The sequence below is a fragment of the Gossypium raimondii genome, chromosome 9 (assembly GCF_025698545.1).
Source record: "Gossypium raimondii isolate GPD5lz chromosome 9, ASM2569854v1, whole genome shotgun sequence".
Classification (NCBI taxonomy): Eukaryota; Viridiplantae; Streptophyta; class Magnoliopsida; order Malvales; family Malvaceae; genus Gossypium; species Gossypium raimondii.
Window position 1 is genome coordinate 42,977,682 of NC_068573.1, and position 16,921 is coordinate 42,994,602.

A 16,921-nucleotide genomic window follows, 5' to 3' on the forward strand; every position below is an offset into this window, starting at 1 on the left:
ATATGTTATTTATAAGGCAACATTTTCAGGTATCTGAAAAGTTTGAGCTTGTGGTCGCATAACAACTGTCAACTAGCTCCCCTATTATGCCTCGATCCATGACCACACCACATAATGGTCGTTGATTGAAACCTTCACGTATACTGCCACTTGCGATCGTACAAAACAAAATCACCTCGAAACTCGACTTCCCCAGGATAGGTTTCGGAGGTAATGGTCTCATCTCAACATGATATCTGAAATGTGTCCAGCTCGAAGCGATATCGCATCACCAACGATTCAATAATACCTTGAACATCAACAAAAAAAATTTAGCGACAACAATTTTTAACACCATAAGTGTTTTATAGAAGTGGGATGGAGAGGCTGTGGGAGAAGATGTTTGAGGGACGATGAAACAATGAGTGAAATACCCCTTTTATAGGCGTGGAGGAAGGGCTGAATTGTAATGTAGAAATTTACCGTGGTCGAAAACGCACTGCAGGACTAGCGTATTCTAAGAATATATTGAAAATGTGCTTAAAAATGGCTAAAAAATTGGACCAACTGGGCGTGCTTTCTCTAACCTTTTTCTTCAAAAGTACGTTAAAAGAAGTTGTTTCAGAGAATAATTTTGAATAATTGATGCATATTTTGAGGCGCCGAATACTATTGGGAACATTGTTTTGATGAAATTATATAACTTCAGAAACGCGTTTCCGAATAATACTTTGCATTTCATCATCATTGTTTGACAAATATGTGTATTCATAAACGGATTTTGAAGCACGTATTTCCTCTCTCGTTGGCTTAGTTTCCTGTTAAAGGGACGTAATTTGCATAACTTAGACACGCAACAAATTAATACAAAAAATTTGAATTTTTAAGTTGCGAGAGATGTGTGTACTTTTCTTGACAACCCTCTACTTATTTTTTTGGTATTATTAATCCAATTCGTGACCGATATTGAAATGAATTGACAAGTAAAATTTGTTATTTACTACGATGGTCAAATCTGTAATATAGCGGTCGGGGTGGTATTTGTAGGAGCATAGTCCGTGGAATTTATGTTCAATCGTACCATTCAATTACGTGAGCTACAGACTAGAACCAGGAGAAAAGTTTGAGGATTAACCTAGGGAAGAATTTCGAGGTTGCGATGTAGATATCTTGCTTCCATTAACCCCTATAGGTATGACCTATTTTGATGTGAATGGGAAGCTCTAGCTCGAGATGGTCATATCATCACACGTCTCAAGCGGAAATGCTATGATGTAGTTATACATCGAGTTTTTCGAGGCTGATGGATCTGGCCCATCTTTGGCCACCATTGCTACTAATGTTGGAACCAGAGCTGAAGCAAAAAGTCTTACTACATAGTTGTGCAATGGGTTTACTGGCTTGTTACAAAGCTCCTACTATGATGTCCCTAAAACATTTATGGGTAGACACTCGTCAGTCTTCGGGACGGATCTAAACTTCGAGAGGCAGTACCAGCGGGGGTATGAGCATAACCCTAATCTCGACATTTAAGCTTGACATTTAATTAGTACGTTCGATTTCAACTTCAGTGCGGGCTCGATGTCATGGGTAAAAAAAACTTATACTGGGGGTTCATTGACGTACACCGGACACCAAACCGATACAAAATTTGGAAGACACATGGGTTACAGAAGAACAGATGACTTACTTCTTTCAATGAAGACCGATGAGGGTATACATCAAACTCCTTGATTAAAGGGGACAATGAATGCATAGATGAGAAAGAAGATGCGATCCAGGAAGAGGATATACATAATGAATAAGATGCGGTTGGGGAAGAAGATGCAGGTGAGGAATAAGAGACAACGGATGCAATTGACGTGGAGGAGTCAAACCCTGAGCCAATTCGGTAGTGCGAACCTGATGGTTCGAATGTGGCATTGTTTTTCGAACTGGAGCCTGTTCCAATAGAGCCAGATCCTTGTGAGTCTGATGATGATAGCTCAGACAATGCTCCAAATCCAGATCCGCGAGACAAGACATATCAGCTTCCGCCCTACATAACCAACATTGACCTATCGACCGAGAGTGGTTTAGAGTTTTCGCGTCTACCACACGAAACACCTGGCCATGCAAGAACATCCTAAAAAATATAGAATGCTAAAGTAATTAGATAGAATTGCCTATTAATTGCTAAGTTAAGGTACAATGACTAAATTGTAAAAGTTTATCACTATAAATTTTTATCTGGCCAAAGGCTTAATGACTTAAATTACTATTAACCAAATATCCAAAATGACAATTTAACTGTTTTGGAATGAGTGTTAGTGGATGATGGTGATTAAGGTAATTAAAACATAATTAGTTATATGGTGTTAGTGGCTGATGGAATGATATTAAAATGTTTGGTATTATTTATAAGAAGTGTTATGAAAGTTTTGGATAATTTATAAAATCTTTTTATAACAACTTGATTTTCAGTGGTACCGCAAAAGGTAGTTTTGAAACTGCATTAATTAATAGTTGCAATGAGGGGGAGAGATTGAGGGAGGAATTAAAGAGTGTGGAGCAAGAGGAGCAAATTCACTGTATGTAAAAAAAAATCTTAACTAATTTAGAATTTTAAAGGTGATCGCAATCCTAAATTCTTCCACGTAAGTACAAAGAGAAAAAGTGAACGGAATGCGTCACACGGTATATTAACAATAATTAGGTTAAAAACTCTTTGAGATCAAATTGAAAATTTTCGATTTTTTATTTTTTTGCTAGGTGGGTGGTAGAGGTGCTCATGGGCCGGGCTGAGCCCATAAAAAATTTCGACCCGGCCCGAAATATGGGCCTAAGATTTTGCCCAGCCCATGAAAAAATCATAAGCTTGGGCAGGGCAGCCCATTTTATTTTAAAAATTTTAAAAAATTAAAAAAGTATTTTAAAATTAAAAAAGTATTTTAAAAATATTTTAAAATTAAAAAAATTAAAAAAAGTATTTAAAAATATTTTAAAATAAAAAAATAAAAAAAGTATGTAAAAAATATTTTAAAATTAAAAAAATAAATATATTTATTATATCGGGCAGCCAAAAAAGTGATGCACGAGGCCCGACCCATTTTCTAAACGGGCCTCTTTTTTTTACCCAATCCCATATTTCGGGCCTATATTTTTATCCAAATCCTCCTATATTTCGGGCGGACCATCGGGCCGGGCTGAACCGCCCGACCCATGAGTACCTCTAGTGGGTGGCATATCGGTCAATGATATTAAGAGGATGCTAACTCATATTAATATCCTTACTCTTACATAAGATCACTTACTTCTCTTACATTGGTATTTTATCTCCACGTGATATAATCTTAACGTGTCATGTGATGAACATAATGATCATTAGGGATTTACATAAATGTTAATTTTAGAAAGCTTAACTGATTACTTATTTTCAATTAAGAAATAATGTATTTTCAGTTAAATACTCATTTAATTATTAAATTATTTTATAATAACTTTTTATTATATTATGCCAAAGAAAAAATACGTAAGGGATGAATTTGCATAGAAAAACAGAACATTCACGGTAATGATTACCTTGCCGCATCCTTGGCTACGTGTTCGTTTTTATTTTTGTTTGAAAATAGGAGGGCCAAAGTGACTGAAATACATAATTAAGAGTATTTAGACAGTTGCCACGATTTTTTACCACAAAACATACAACACCCTGCCGGGCCGATGGCCCAGTGGTGATTGTAATATAAAGACGAAACTAATATATAAGCAAACGCTGCCGTTAGCGTAAGGACCGCAACCCTAGCCACCCTTCCCTGATTTCATTTCTTCTGTACTCACAGTAATCACCTCTCCAAAACCCTAGCTCTTTCACTCACTGCCGCCAATTTCAACCAGTAAGCTACTACAATCCAATCTCTTGCTTATCTCCATTATTACTATTGCTTTTTTATATTGATTTTCTCCCTCTTTTTTTCTTCCTGTAATTAAACAGATTATTTGTTTATAAGCGTCGAAAACGATGTCGGACGACGAGCGAGAGGAGAAGGAGTTGGATCTCACCTCCCCTGAAGTTGTTACTAAATACAAGAGTGCTGCTGAGATCGTTAACAGTTAATTTCATCTCTTCTTTTTCTCACTTTTAGTTTATTTGGAAACGGGTTTTGATTTTTTGAATTTAATTGTATCTTCTTTGGCCTTTTTTTTTTCTATTTTGTTTTTATGTTTGATAGTGTTTGGAAATATGCAGAGGCTTTGCAGTTAGTTGTAAAAGAATGCAAACCAAAAACTAAGATTGTTGACATTTGCGAGAAGGGTGATGCATTTATCAGAGAGTAAGTGTCTAGTTACTGATGGTTTAGTGTTTTCATACGTTTTAGAATTGATGGTGAAATTAGTAATTTATGAATTATTGTTCTCTGTTTATGAAATGTGAAGGCAAACAGGCAATATGTATAAGAATGCTAAGAGGAAGATTGAGAGGGGTGTTGCCTTCCCCACTTGTCTTTCTGTTAACAACACTGTTTGTCATTTCTCTCCACTTGCTAGTGACACCTCCGAGCTGCAAGAAGGTGATATGGTGAAGATGTAAGCTTCACATACTATTTCTGTTCCCTCCCCCCTTTCCTAATGTAACATTTTTGAATATTTTATTGGGGTTTAATGCTTTTCCCCCCTTTATGCAGTGACATGGGTTGCCACATTGATGGGTTTATTGCTGTAGTTGCGCACACCCATGTTGTCCAGGAAGGACTAGTCAATGACAGGAAGGCTGATGTTATTGCTGCTGCAAATACCGCCGCAGAAGTTGCATTGAGGCTTGTTAGGCCTGGGAAGAAGGTAATTGTGTTGCATTTTTTGTTGCGACATTGTATATTATTCTTTTGTGTTTTCTTTAGCTATTGTGTTTTTTTCCATCTTATAATTCTTCAGCCAAACTTCTGAATTTCGGTTGTATTTGTGATTGGTTTTTGAAACATGTGAAGACTGTTTTGATTTTCGACTCTTGATTTTTGAATTTGATCCCCTAAATGATGAATATATTTTATTGGCTATGGATTTACATTCAAATGAAGCTTTTTGTCATAGTTGCTCTGATAGGGGCATTGATCTCTTAATTCACTATGGCTTTTGATTTAATTAATGTAAGTGATTGAGAGATGTAGGATAAAAATTTGAAGGCTAGGCAACTTTGCTGAGGTGATCAATCTTTTGTCGGTCACCACTTTTCCCTGTTGCCAATATTATGTTTGGTCATGTTAGGCTGCCTTAGGGTAGTTCATCTTTTATTTGTTTATGCTGATTGCCCTAGATGGCCAACCTTTTCTTTATCACTAATATAAAGTGGGTGTTACCCTCATGGCTGTTTTTATTAAACTGTTGAGAGATATCATTGAGTAAATACTTTCGTACTTAATTTATATTTGTTTCAAATCTTTTCTTTTTTGGTTGCGACTGGTTTTGGACTATTGGTAACTCTTTTCTCATGATCTCTACATGATGAAGATAATCTCTGCTATGGATTTTGTTCCAATGTAGCATCTTTTAGTCATAGTTACACTGCTAGAGATTCATGTGGGACTGTTCCTTTTGTGCCTCACTCTCTACCCTCCATGTGAACCATCCAATCTTCCTGCTGCAGTGGGAAGACAAATCACAAGAGGTCAACAGTTTTCTTTTTCATTCGTCTAAAATTATCTAACATAGGTTGGTTTTCAAGATCTCCTCAGATCCTATTTTCCCTATGTGATGAATAGTGTTCAACAGCTATGGACCAACATCCAAGTGAGGCTTTTGTCATAGTTACTCTGATAGGGAAATATCTTTAATGTTCCTTCTTTTGAATGGACTATTGTAGACTGGTTTTTAGATAAATGCATTATTAATTACTAATTTCCTTTGTAATTTATATTGTTTAGAACTCATTCACACTTCTTTACTTGATATTCTCCATTTTACTTAATGTCTGTAATTATGATTTTAATGGCAGAATAAAGATGTAACAGATGCAATTCAGAAGGTAGCTGCAGCTTATGACTGCAAAATTGTTGAAGGTGTTCTTAGCCATCAACTGAAGCAGTTTGTGATAGATGGAAACAAAGTCATACTCAGTGTCTCCAACCCGGATACGAGAGTTGATGATGCGGAGTTTGAGGAGAATGAAGTTTATGCAGTAGATATAGTTGCTTCAACTGGTGAAGGCAAGGTAAATTTTTCTTCTTGTTTTTTAATCTCTCCCGTCCGCATTTGTCAATTAATCTTGTCCTTAAAACTCCCATGTGCTGAAATTGCAGCCAAAACTATTGGATGAGAAGCAAACCACTATTTATAAGAGAGCAGTTGACAAGAATTATCATTTAAAGATGAAGACCTCTAGATTTATTTTCAGTGAAATAAATCAGAAATTTCCCATTCTCCCATTCACTGCCAGGTCTGTGATTGTTAAAAGAATTTGTTATGAATATATGTTGGTGGTTACTTCTGCTGTTTAATGCTTCATGTGGATTTTCTATCTAAGGGCTCTGGAAGAGAAACGAGCTCGTCTAGGTTTAGTCGAATGTGTGAATCATGATCTGTTGCAGCCATATCCCGTTCTTCATGAGAAGCCTGGTAAGAAATGAAGGCTGAAATCTAGTTTAATAGTGATAGGAGATAGAATGTTGTCACTATGAGCTTACACAATCTGGACTGTAATTCTGCAGGTGATTATGTTGCTCATATAAAATTCACGGTGTTGCTAATGCCTAATGGATCAGACCGGATCACACTGCATCCGCTGCAGAAGCTGCAGCCAACCAAGACAATAGATGATCCTGAAATCAAGGGATGGTTAGCTTTGGGAACGAAGACGAAGAAAAAAGGTGGTGGGAAGAAGAAGAAAGGTATGTTGTAAATATCATAAGAGGATAAACATGTTCTTTGTTGGGGGTATGCAGTAAACCCAAGGTGGTTCATGTGTTGCAGGTAAGAAGAATGAGGATGATAAAGCTGATGCAGAGCCTATGGATGCATCAAAAACTGATGCCGCTGCATCTTAAGAAACAAACTCCTATTCTTCTACTCGACCTTTTTTCTTTTTAAATTTCAATTTTGGTACTTTGTTCACTTTGTATCTGTTTGTCAAATGTTAGTGCATCAGATATTGATCCTTTTCCTAATTGAATTGGGCTTTTACTCGAATGTCTTCGTCTAATTATATCATATCTATGGGTTTTAATTAGGTTTCCTGAGTTGAAGATGAAATGTTATTGTTATCGTCGCCATAAATAAAGTTTGATTTATATGTGACTTTTTAAAACCTAGTTCGGTTTGAAAATATTTTAATATGGCCTCGCGTAACTTGGAGATAGACTTTATAATATTTAAAGTATGATAATTATATCATCAATTTGTGGAATCCATTTTTAAAAGTATTTTTAGTGCAGGGATTGTTATATAATAATTAATTTTTCAATGTATGAAATTTAGTTTATTAGTGATGAAATTTATTTGGATTACTTGGCACATTATTATATTAATGTAGTAATAAAAATTATATAATATATAAAAAGTATAAATTTGAATTATTAAATTAACTTTAAAAATAATTATAATTTAATTTAAAATTATTATAACGTTACCATTTCATACAAGGCTACCCACGTGTTGTTCAAGCATAAGTGACAAGAAAAATAATGTGATAATTTTTTTCTTAATTTACCTAAAATTAGAAGTAATATTGGTCCAGTATCATTAAAAGTAATATTGACAATATATCATTGAATTGAATTTAAAATTAAATTTAAGATAAAATTAACCAATAATATTGAATTAGAATTTATATCATTTTAAATTACATTTTTTATTTTAAATTAATAAATGTCGAGAGTTTTTTCCTCTGATCTCCTGTGAAAGTCATCTTTATATTTATAAGGCACAGTTCCATGATGGAATATGCTAGGAGATAACTAGACAATGACAAGTTACCCTTCTAGATTTGACATGTATCCCTAGAGTTATCCTTACTGAGATCTCGAGAGTTAGCGAGAGGTGAGCAAGTAGAGTGGTGAGCTAACGAGGTAGGGAGCTAGCTGAGTGACGAGCTGGTCAACATCCAACCCTTTAAAATATATATTTGGTTGTTTTGCTAATTTTCAAGTATTAATGTGAGTGCATCTCCCATAATTTTACTCAGTGTTGTTCTTCTTAGGCCCTCACAATTTTGTTTGATTCATGCCATCCTTGCTCAGGTTATAGCTCGTGTATAGAACTGAAAAAAAATTGGTATGTGAAATCAACTTATCTACTCGGGTCATTACTTCATATTTACCGGTGCTAGGCTTTTATATAAATAAAATAATATTCACTTTTATACCATGTTTGTATGTACGTGAATAGTCTTCCTAAACAACTTATGTATATATATATAAAAGATAATATTCACTTTCATATCTACTTGCTTTTTAATAAAATAATAATTACTTATATATATTATATGGGATACAAATATTTTAATAAATAATAAAAATAAATACGTATATTCATGTAGAATGTTAGTAATATAAAAAAATTAGTATAATTTAAAAGATGTAATAAACGAAAATATGTTTTCTCAAATAAGAATATTATACTTATAATAAGAAAAATCAGAGAATTTAGTTCACTAATTTTTATTAAATTTTTTGTTTCTTTTTCATTTGGGTTCGAATTTGAGGCTGTAATTACCCATCATCTAAAGGTAGATTAAACTTAAGCCGATACTTGTTTTTAGGCAAATTGTTGAATAAAATTATTTTTTGAGCAAGACTCTGTAAAGTTAAAATTGGTGAATCCAAATTGTATTAACAAATATCATGTGTTGATATTTCTTCTTGCCTTACTCTCATTGGAAAAAAAGCCTTCTCCTATCTTACTGCCCCAACTCCCAACTCCAGTTCGGACAACTAATAAAACAATAACTTGCAACAAGTGCAGATCGAGGTAATTTCAATATCATTCGATTTTTTTTTGTCCAACTCAAGTTCATCATTGTGTCATTTTTCTGTTACATAACTACTACTTGAATTTTTTTATTATTTCAAAATGTCACATAATGGATTTAATAGAAGAATTTTAATGATGTTAACAACTTGACCTAAATTTTGAAATTTAAAAGTGGAGGATAAAATTTCAGAAAAATGAATGCAAAGGATCTAAATTTCAAATGTACAAAGAGCAAAAGATTTGAAGCATATTTTAACTTTTATTAAACTAAAATATCATAAAATAGATAAATTACGTCTTTTTGTACAATTCCTTTCATGACCCATAACATTTCTAAACTCTTAAATTGAAAGATAAAACATATGAAGTGTGCTCAAACTTACATTTTCTTGTATGTTTCTAGAGCAACAATGCCAACTAAACTAATATTCAATTAATCGTATTATGTTTTTAAATATAAATATTATGTTTATATTAATATTAAACTTAAAATTGATTAAAATATAATAGAAATTTGTACAACGATTTATTAAATAATACCTAAAACTACTCATAATTCCTCCTAAACTTTTAAAGAGAGATGGATAAAACTTACTTAAGAACACTTAAACTTATGTCCCTTACAATAACAACAATGTCGATGTTAATCCGCTAATACTCAATTGAATAATTTTGTGAAATAAGTTTAAAACTATTTAAAATTTAAAAATATAATTGTTCGTTATAAAAAATAATATAAATTGTTAAAATGAATATAAGTAAGTAAGTAACATATAATTGTGAAATAAAAATTGAATTTTTAAAGAAATTTATTTTATGGCATAATTTAATGGAACGGATATAGAAGTTGCATACATGTCCGTTCCACCTATGCGGTCCAAGGCGTTCTAATATTTCATTGGTCAGAGAGCGTGGGAGCACATGCATCCGCCACGTGTAACCAGCGGCTTCAAGGATCGGGACCCCCCCCCCCCCCCCGAAACATCTGGAAGTTTTTGCGTTTCAATCCTCCCGAAACTATTTATCATGCAACCGTCATTTTTCTCCTTTGCAACTCGACGACTCCTCCTCCTTTGTTGATTCATATCATATAACCAACATTCCGATTCAAAAATCTTGCATCTAAAAAAAAAAAAAATCCCTCCGCCGGCGCTTCACGTTTTTGCGAAGATGAAAATTCGATCGCCACTTTCTTTTGCGCTTTTTTCAACGCTGTTAGTTTTATACGGTGAAGCCAAAACCATTGATCCTTACAAGGTAAGGAAAAGGAGCTTTCAGCCCCTCTAATTTCTGCTCTATTTGTTTGCATTCACTTCTTACTATAATTTTTGCTTAGATTTTCTGGCGATTATGATTTATGAATCGACAGAATCGTCTTTTTTTGCTTTTCCAGTTTGTTCCTTGATAATTTTTTTCGAGTGCTATATATGGATACCGTGAAACCTAATATATGCATTCTTGAAATTCCAATAACTTATTTTATATTAAAGAATAGTGGAAGCATTGAGGTCATGAAAGGTGAGCTTCAGCTCTTTTGATTAAAAGAAAGTGAAAAATGTTTCTAATGAATCTACTTGATCCGCAGGTTCTTGGCGTGGACAAAAAAGCGAGTCAAAGAGAGATTCAGAAAGCTTTCCACAAGTACGTTTTACTTTTATTTTGTTATCTATTATGAAAATTTAGTACATTCCTTCGTCTTCTAGGTTATAAATTGGTCCTTTATTCTTTCACTATGTCTTGATGATTAATGTACATTATTTCAGTGATTACCATTGCTTCTATTGAATAAAAATGTTTAATTTGTAGCATTACCTTCTGTTGTATTCTTCCTTTTTCGTTTTTTCGTTTCTCAATATAGATTTCTTGTCATTTGATGCCAGGATTTGTGTTGATACTTTTAAACATGCTTGCTTATGCATATTCAATCATATAATGGCTACAAACATGCATTTGTTTGTATTTTTTTTTCCTAATCATTTTGCATGATTTGTACTTTACCAGGCTTTCTCTTCAATATCACCCTGACAAGAACAAAAGTAAAGGTGCACAAGAGAAGTTTTCTGAGATCAACAACGGTATTATAAACTTCTTACTTATTATCCTCCTGTGTTTCCCCTGTCCTTTCTCTGAATTAGGAAGTAGTATTACGGCCTTGATCTACATGGTCTCTGAGTCTTATTGCACAGATGTGAAGTTATTAAATTTATCAATAAAAGGACGGATTTGGTTATTGAACCTTTGAATTATTGTACTGCTTTTTGTCCGTTATATCAAGAAATCTGATTCATCTTTTTTGTATGATCAGCATATGACATTTTATCAGATGAGCAGAAGAGAAAAAATTATGATATGTATGGTGATGCCAAAGGTGCCCCAGGATTTGATGCTGGACACCCCGGGGATCATGGTGGATATACTTTCTTCACTGGCGGTGGACCTGGACAAAGTGGGTTTACATCAGGACCAGGTGGATGGCAGCACATGGGTGGGCAGGGAGGTTCCCAGAGTTTCTCATTTTCGTTTGGTGGCCCTGGTGGATCACGCTCATCTGGTAGCCATGGTGGACCAAGTTCCTTTGGTTTTGATATTGACGATATTTTCTCAGGGTTCTTTGGGGGTGGTATGAAACATCAGGGTCAGTTTGGCGATTTCAGCAGTTTCCGCAGTTCGAGCAGGTCTCAGTCACAATCTAGGAGTTCATCTAGGAGCATCAGAGCAATAAATTCGGAGGCCTTCAGGAAAGAAATAACTGACCAAGGGATGACTTGGCTTTTATTATCTTATACACCATCATTGCAGGGGAAACAATATTATGAATCTATCATGGCGGAGGTGGCCAGTTTATTATCAGAAGCTATAAAGGTACCGTTGCGCTTGTAAATTTCTGTAATTCGAATTTGCTAAGTAGTGATTCCATTAGCTGACTTTTCTTTTTGTCCCTTGTTAGGTTGGGAGCATAAATTGTGAAACTGAGTTGTCTTTATGTAAGGATCTGGCTGTTCGTCCAGGGAGGTCTCCAAGGTTGTTTGTTTACTCATACAAAGGAAGTGAGAAGGGTTCTCTTGAAGAATACAATGGTGATTTGACGGCTAAGAATGTCAAAACATTTTGTCAAGATCATTTACCTAGGTTTTCAAAAAGGATTAGCCTAAATCATTTTGACTTGTCTTCTAGTAATGTAGAAAGATACCCAAGGGTGATGCTTCTTTCTACCAAAAAGGATACACCTGTAATCTGGCGTGTTCTCAGTGGCTTGTATCACAAAAGATTCACTTTCTATGATGCAGAGGTATGATTCCAAGATCTTAATACTTTGAAATTTTTTCTTGTAACTCAGCGAAATTTGGTGCTTCTAAATCTTATTTGAATTAGAAACATATCTATTCAATTTTATGCATGGAAATGATAACGAGTAGCCCAAACTTCAGAAATTTTAGTGAAGTGTTTACTTGATGTCTTGCTCAGTACAGGCTTTTTTCGTTATTTATGTAGGTTCATGATGTTTCTGATCCAGCTGTGAAGAAGTTAGGTGTTGATGCACTTCCAGCTATAGTTGGGTGGCTGTCCAATGGAGAGAAGCACATCCTGAAATCCAGTATTTCGGTAAAGGATTTGAAATCTGCAATCAAAGATCTCAGTGTGTTGCTTGATAGTTTTGAGAAGAAGAATAGAAAGGTAGCTTCATCTTGGACTAGTGAAGAACAGACAGCTTCCACAGAGGGACAGTTGCCTTTGTTGACAGCCTCGAACTTTGATGGTCTTTGTGGGGATAAAACTCCTGTCTGCATTATCGGTGGATTCCGATCACCCAAATCTAGGGATAAGCTGGAGTCCCTTCTATCTAAGGTGAGAAAAATTCCTCTTTCTAAAGAACAGATTTCTTTTACCCTTTCAATTGGTGAGAAGTAACTCAAAAGGTGCAAGAAGAATGTTGTGGCCTTACAATTTAGTTTCTACTAACATTCTCCTGTTCAAGTATAGAATACTGAGTGGAATTTGATATTGGTTTTCTTTTTCTCTTTTTAGATAGTAATATGAACATGCTAGTTGGTGGTGAATAATGTAGATACCACTAATATCACCGTATTAAATGTTTGCACTGGAGATTGCTTGCTGAAATGCCTAAGACTCTGTTGCATGTTATTATGTACTTTCAGGTTTCTAAGAAATCTCTATCAAGGAGACAGAATGTAGCATCTGGTTCTAGGGATGCTTTATCCTATGCCCTTTTAGATGCTACCAAGCAACAATCATTTCTAGGTGCATTTGAAAAGTCTGGATTCAAATCGATAGATAACATCCTGGTGGCGTACAAACCTCGGAAGGGAAAGTATGTTGCATTTACAGGTGACATGACCATTGAAGAGGTAGAGAAATTCATAAGCTCTGTTCTTAATGGAGACGTACAATTTACCAGGACAAGGCAGAAGCCAGTTCTTAAGTGAACCAGTGTACGAACATAGTTCTGGTTTCAGAACACGATGTACAGATTGTAAAGCTTTCACATCAAGCGAGTTCCTGAGACATCTACACAATACAAACACCTTCGCCCCGAAATGCCACCTTCGAGCTGTGTTCTTTCATCATACACGCTTTATGAGTGTTGATGAATATCTGCATCATGAAAAAGGTGTTTACAAAAGCATTGTTGGTATCAGGGCCGGAAAATCCCCGGCTCCATCTGACATAGTTGTAGAATAAATTATCTTTTTTGACAATATAGAAAAAGAGAATCACGATTTCAAGGTCTTTAATCATAAATTCTTTTGGTCTCTTGCTTTATCAGCCAGTGCAAGTGTGGTTGATGCTTTTGTTATTTTGTCAATCATCTTTTTTTTTTTGGTTGGATCCTCAGTTGTCGACGTCATTAGTTCTAAGTTAAAAGATGAGTTTAACACTATATAGACGTGGAAGATTCGCATCTTAATATGAATCCTAAACGTTCAAAGAGATGATGGAATTATGATGTTATTACACGACATGACAGAGAAAGAAAACAAGGGATGGTAGTCGCCGTTTGAACTATGACACGAGAATACGTATTCAAACACCACTAAGTTGGTTTCTGGTCAGTATTGATATTGACATGATGTTATTACTGTAGAACTGTTTTTATGTTGTAGTATAGACTACAGAGTTTCTTGTTTCCCAACAATGCTTCCCGGATGGGTCACTTTCCTCTAATTGCCTCGTGAAACTGTAACAGGACACTTCTATATATACAGCTGCTAAAGCAAGATACTTTACAGGTAATGCCATCAAGGGTTGGTTAACCCCTCACCCATTGTTTCAGAAACCTCTTTACAGCTTTCTTCTAGTTGCTTGCTTCATGTTTCATCCACCAATGGCTAATTATTAATGTCGAAATTTATTATGGGTATTAACTATTCATATACTTGGACTTACTTACCAATTTGAGTTTTGGTTCTAGAATACGTGGTTGTAATTTTCTAATAATAATAGGAAAAAGGAAACGACCCATTGGAATCAATCTGGGTTTCCCGTTCAAGAACGTTCCCATTGGCAATGGCATTAGCAGCTTGTTCAATCAACTCATGTGCTGGTTGCTTCTCTCTGCGACAGCTTTCGTCTGTAGGAAGTGGGCGCGTATTGCCTCCACGTGCTCCATGCTACCGTTTTTCTGTGGACTCTGAATCATCTTAAACTAAATGAATTGTCCTTCTTGCTTATTCCCGTAATCATCGTTCAGGTGGTCAATTTAAATAATGATTCTATGGTTATCAAGTTATAAAAAAATTTATACTCGAGTAAACTTAACCTATGCCAAAGGTGTCTTATTATTGTATACAGTAATAACTTATGGCTTCATCAATCATCCAAAACCTGACAGGTAAAATATACTAGATTTCTAAGGATGGATGACTTGGTGACTTGGGCGTAACTCATTCCCAAAATAATACCATCGGGTTAGGTTAATTTCATAACCAACGTGTGGTGATATATTTTCAACTTGTTATAAATAGAATTAGTGCTTCTTTTGGGTTGGTGAAATTAACCCATTATTGATGTAATCTCGTCAATATTTGGAATAAATTAATGAAATTAAGTCCCTTTGACCTTGAAAATAAGTCATGATTCCGTCCTCCACTTGAAGCAAAAAGGTTCTCGAAATAGGATTCCCAGCAATTCCTATGGTTTCCAAAACCTTGGCTTTGCTTCTGGTTTTGTTTTTCAATTCAGAAGTCCCAGTAAGCACAAAGCACGCGGCAACTATGGAGAAAAATCAAGGAAAGTGAACTAACAGGTGCAGCGTTCAAAAACCATGGTTACTTACAGCCCAACTCATGACGCTTTGGTTGACCACTTGACCCACTTTTCTTTAGCGGTGCATCCCATTCATATTTTAACATTATATAACCAAATTTTACTATTAGTATTTGTTTCATGAGTGTGTGAAGACCCAACTTTACAAGATTGATTCTTATGATTAAAATATGAGTTACGTTTATATTTTAATTTCAAAGTATTAATATCTAATCTATAGTTTAACCATTCAACACTTATTTACAAAATTCCTGAGTTATAGTTTTATAAGTAAATTTTATGGAGAAAATGACCTTGATAAAGCTTAGTTTATATTTAGAACCTTAAATTTAGTTTTTAAAAATCAATTAAGTTTCTATTGTTGTTTTTCATCCAATTAAGTTCATAAATTATAAAATTGTATGTTGGATCAAAAGTAATTTTTCTAATTTTCATTCAATTTCTTGTTAAAACTTGTGTGGTTGATGAATAACTAAATAGTTACAAGCGAGTGTTACTATTATCTCATTTTGACATACAAATATTAGTTTTAACATTAAAATGGATAGAATTTTAACATAAAATTCAGTTTGCTCTTTAATCTAATGTATATAGATTAATTTATCTATTTTTTAGTAAAAAAAGTAAAATACAATCTAAAATAAAAACTACAAAATAGGGGTGAAATCAAAATTTCTTTTAAGGGAACTGAAATTAAATTGTAATTTTACAATATTAAAAATGTAATTTCATCATTTTAATAATCTATATCTTTATAATTTTTAAATTTTTATGTTTTTAAAAGATTAAAATATAATTTTATATTTATTAATTTAAGGAGCCGCACTCTACCAGCTCGCCTCATAGTAGTTTTACTAGCATGGTACGTGTATAAAACCCACTAATCTATTAGCCGTTAACAGCTGAAATTAAATGTAAGGAGAGCATAATTTTATTTTAAAAAATCATTAACCCAAAAATAAAGGTAAGGATGAAACTGCATGAAATTAATTTATTTTACTGTTAAATGAATTAATTTAGTTTTAATATCATTAAAAATACATCTTATTTTAAAAAAAATATCATTTACATGAGTGATTTATCTCTAATTTACGAGGACTATTATAGGAGGGATTCCTTCACCTTGTCTTTTTTGCTTGTTTGCTTGGTGCATTTGGGAGAACATAAAACTCTTCACCTTTCAAAGTATACCTTGAAATCCTTTTGAGATCGTCAAAGTCTCCTATAACTGGGCAAAGTAGTACATTTCAATTCATAAGAACACTTAGATTAGCAAACATGAGGATAGCTCCAGTCAGGTATTGACAAGTAATTGGGCTCTTTTAAATAGTGATGGTATTGTTAAATTGGACTTAGGAATTGGAGCTGCTGGGGGAGTGGTGTGTGATAGGAATGGTGATTGGATTTTCGGATATGACCGACATTTGGGGCAGTGTTCGGTATTTGATGCCGAATTATGGGGCATTTTGGATGGTCTGATGCTCCTTCAAAAACAAGGCTATAAAAAGGTAGTGATTCAATCTGATAATTTGCAAGTGGTTAAAGCTATCCAAGACAATTTATTGGAAGACTCGAACTTAGTTCTGACCAAGCGGATTCAACAAGTTCTGCAACATGAAAGTCATTGGCTTTTAAGGCATGTTCTTAAAAAAAAGAATCAAGTTGCTGACTGCATAACAAAAATGTCTTTTAATAAGAGGGAAATTTATAGGTGTTT

General features: G+C 34.3%; 2 protein-coding genes across 2 annotated transcripts; both read left to right on the top strand.

Moving 5' to 3' along the window:
• Positions 1 to 3,689: 3,689 nt before the first annotated feature.
• On the top strand, positions 3,690 to 7,137 carry LOC105799962 (ERBB-3 BINDING PROTEIN 1). Its single transcript, XM_012630789.2, has 10 exons — positions 3,690 to 3,854; positions 3,953 to 4,070; positions 4,208 to 4,292; positions 4,396 to 4,545; positions 4,644 to 4,797; positions 5,948 to 6,163; positions 6,252 to 6,388; positions 6,476 to 6,567; positions 6,660 to 6,839; positions 6,922 to 7,137. The coding sequence occupies exons 2-10, from the start codon at positions 3,980 to 3,982 to the stop codon at positions 6,993 to 6,995; spliced, it is 1,179 nt and encodes a 392-aa protein (XP_012486243.1). The 5' UTR covers positions 3,690 to 3,854; positions 3,953 to 3,979; the 3' UTR covers positions 6,996 to 7,137.
• A 2,804-nt stretch (positions 7,138 to 9,941) lies between these two features.
• Positions 9,942 to 13,701, top strand: LOC105799963 (dnaJ protein ERDJ3A). The gene is made up of 7 exons (XM_012630791.2): positions 9,942 to 10,176; positions 10,505 to 10,560; positions 10,921 to 10,994; positions 11,225 to 11,781; positions 11,867 to 12,208; positions 12,412 to 12,765; positions 13,077 to 13,701. Exons 1-7 carry the CDS (start codon positions 10,090 to 10,092, stop codon positions 13,362 to 13,364), a joined length of 1,758 nt encoding a protein of 585 aa, XP_012486245.1. The 5' UTR covers positions 9,942 to 10,089; the 3' UTR covers positions 13,365 to 13,701.
• Positions 13,702 to 16,921: the final 3,220 nt, after the last annotated feature.

Excerpts from the sequence above, each read along its gene's own strand:
- LOC105799962 (XM_012630789.2), top strand. The coding sequence starts at position 3,980 with ATGTCGGACGACGAGCGAGAGGAGAAGGAGTTGGATCTCACCTCCCCT. Across the intron at positions 6,164-6,251 it reads CTTCAACTGGTGAAGGCAAG|CCAAAACTATTGGATGAGAA; the intron begins GTAAATTTTTCT and ends CTGAAATTGCAG. Across the intron at positions 6,389-6,475 it reads ATTCTCCCATTCACTGCCAG|GGCTCTGGAAGAGAAACGAG; the intron begins GTCTGTGATTGT and ends TTTCTATCTAAG.
- LOC105799963 (XM_012630791.2), top strand. The coding sequence starts at position 10,090 with ATGAAAATTCGATCGCCACTTTCTTTTGCGCTTTTTTCAACGCTGTTA. Across the intron at positions 11,782-11,866 it reads TATTATCAGAAGCTATAAAG|GTTGGGAGCATAAATTGTGA; the intron begins GTACCGTTGCGC and ends GTCCCTTGTTAG. Across the intron at positions 12,209-12,411 it reads TCACTTTCTATGATGCAGAG|GTTCATGATGTTTCTGATCC; the intron begins GTATGATTCCAA and ends TTATTTATGTAG.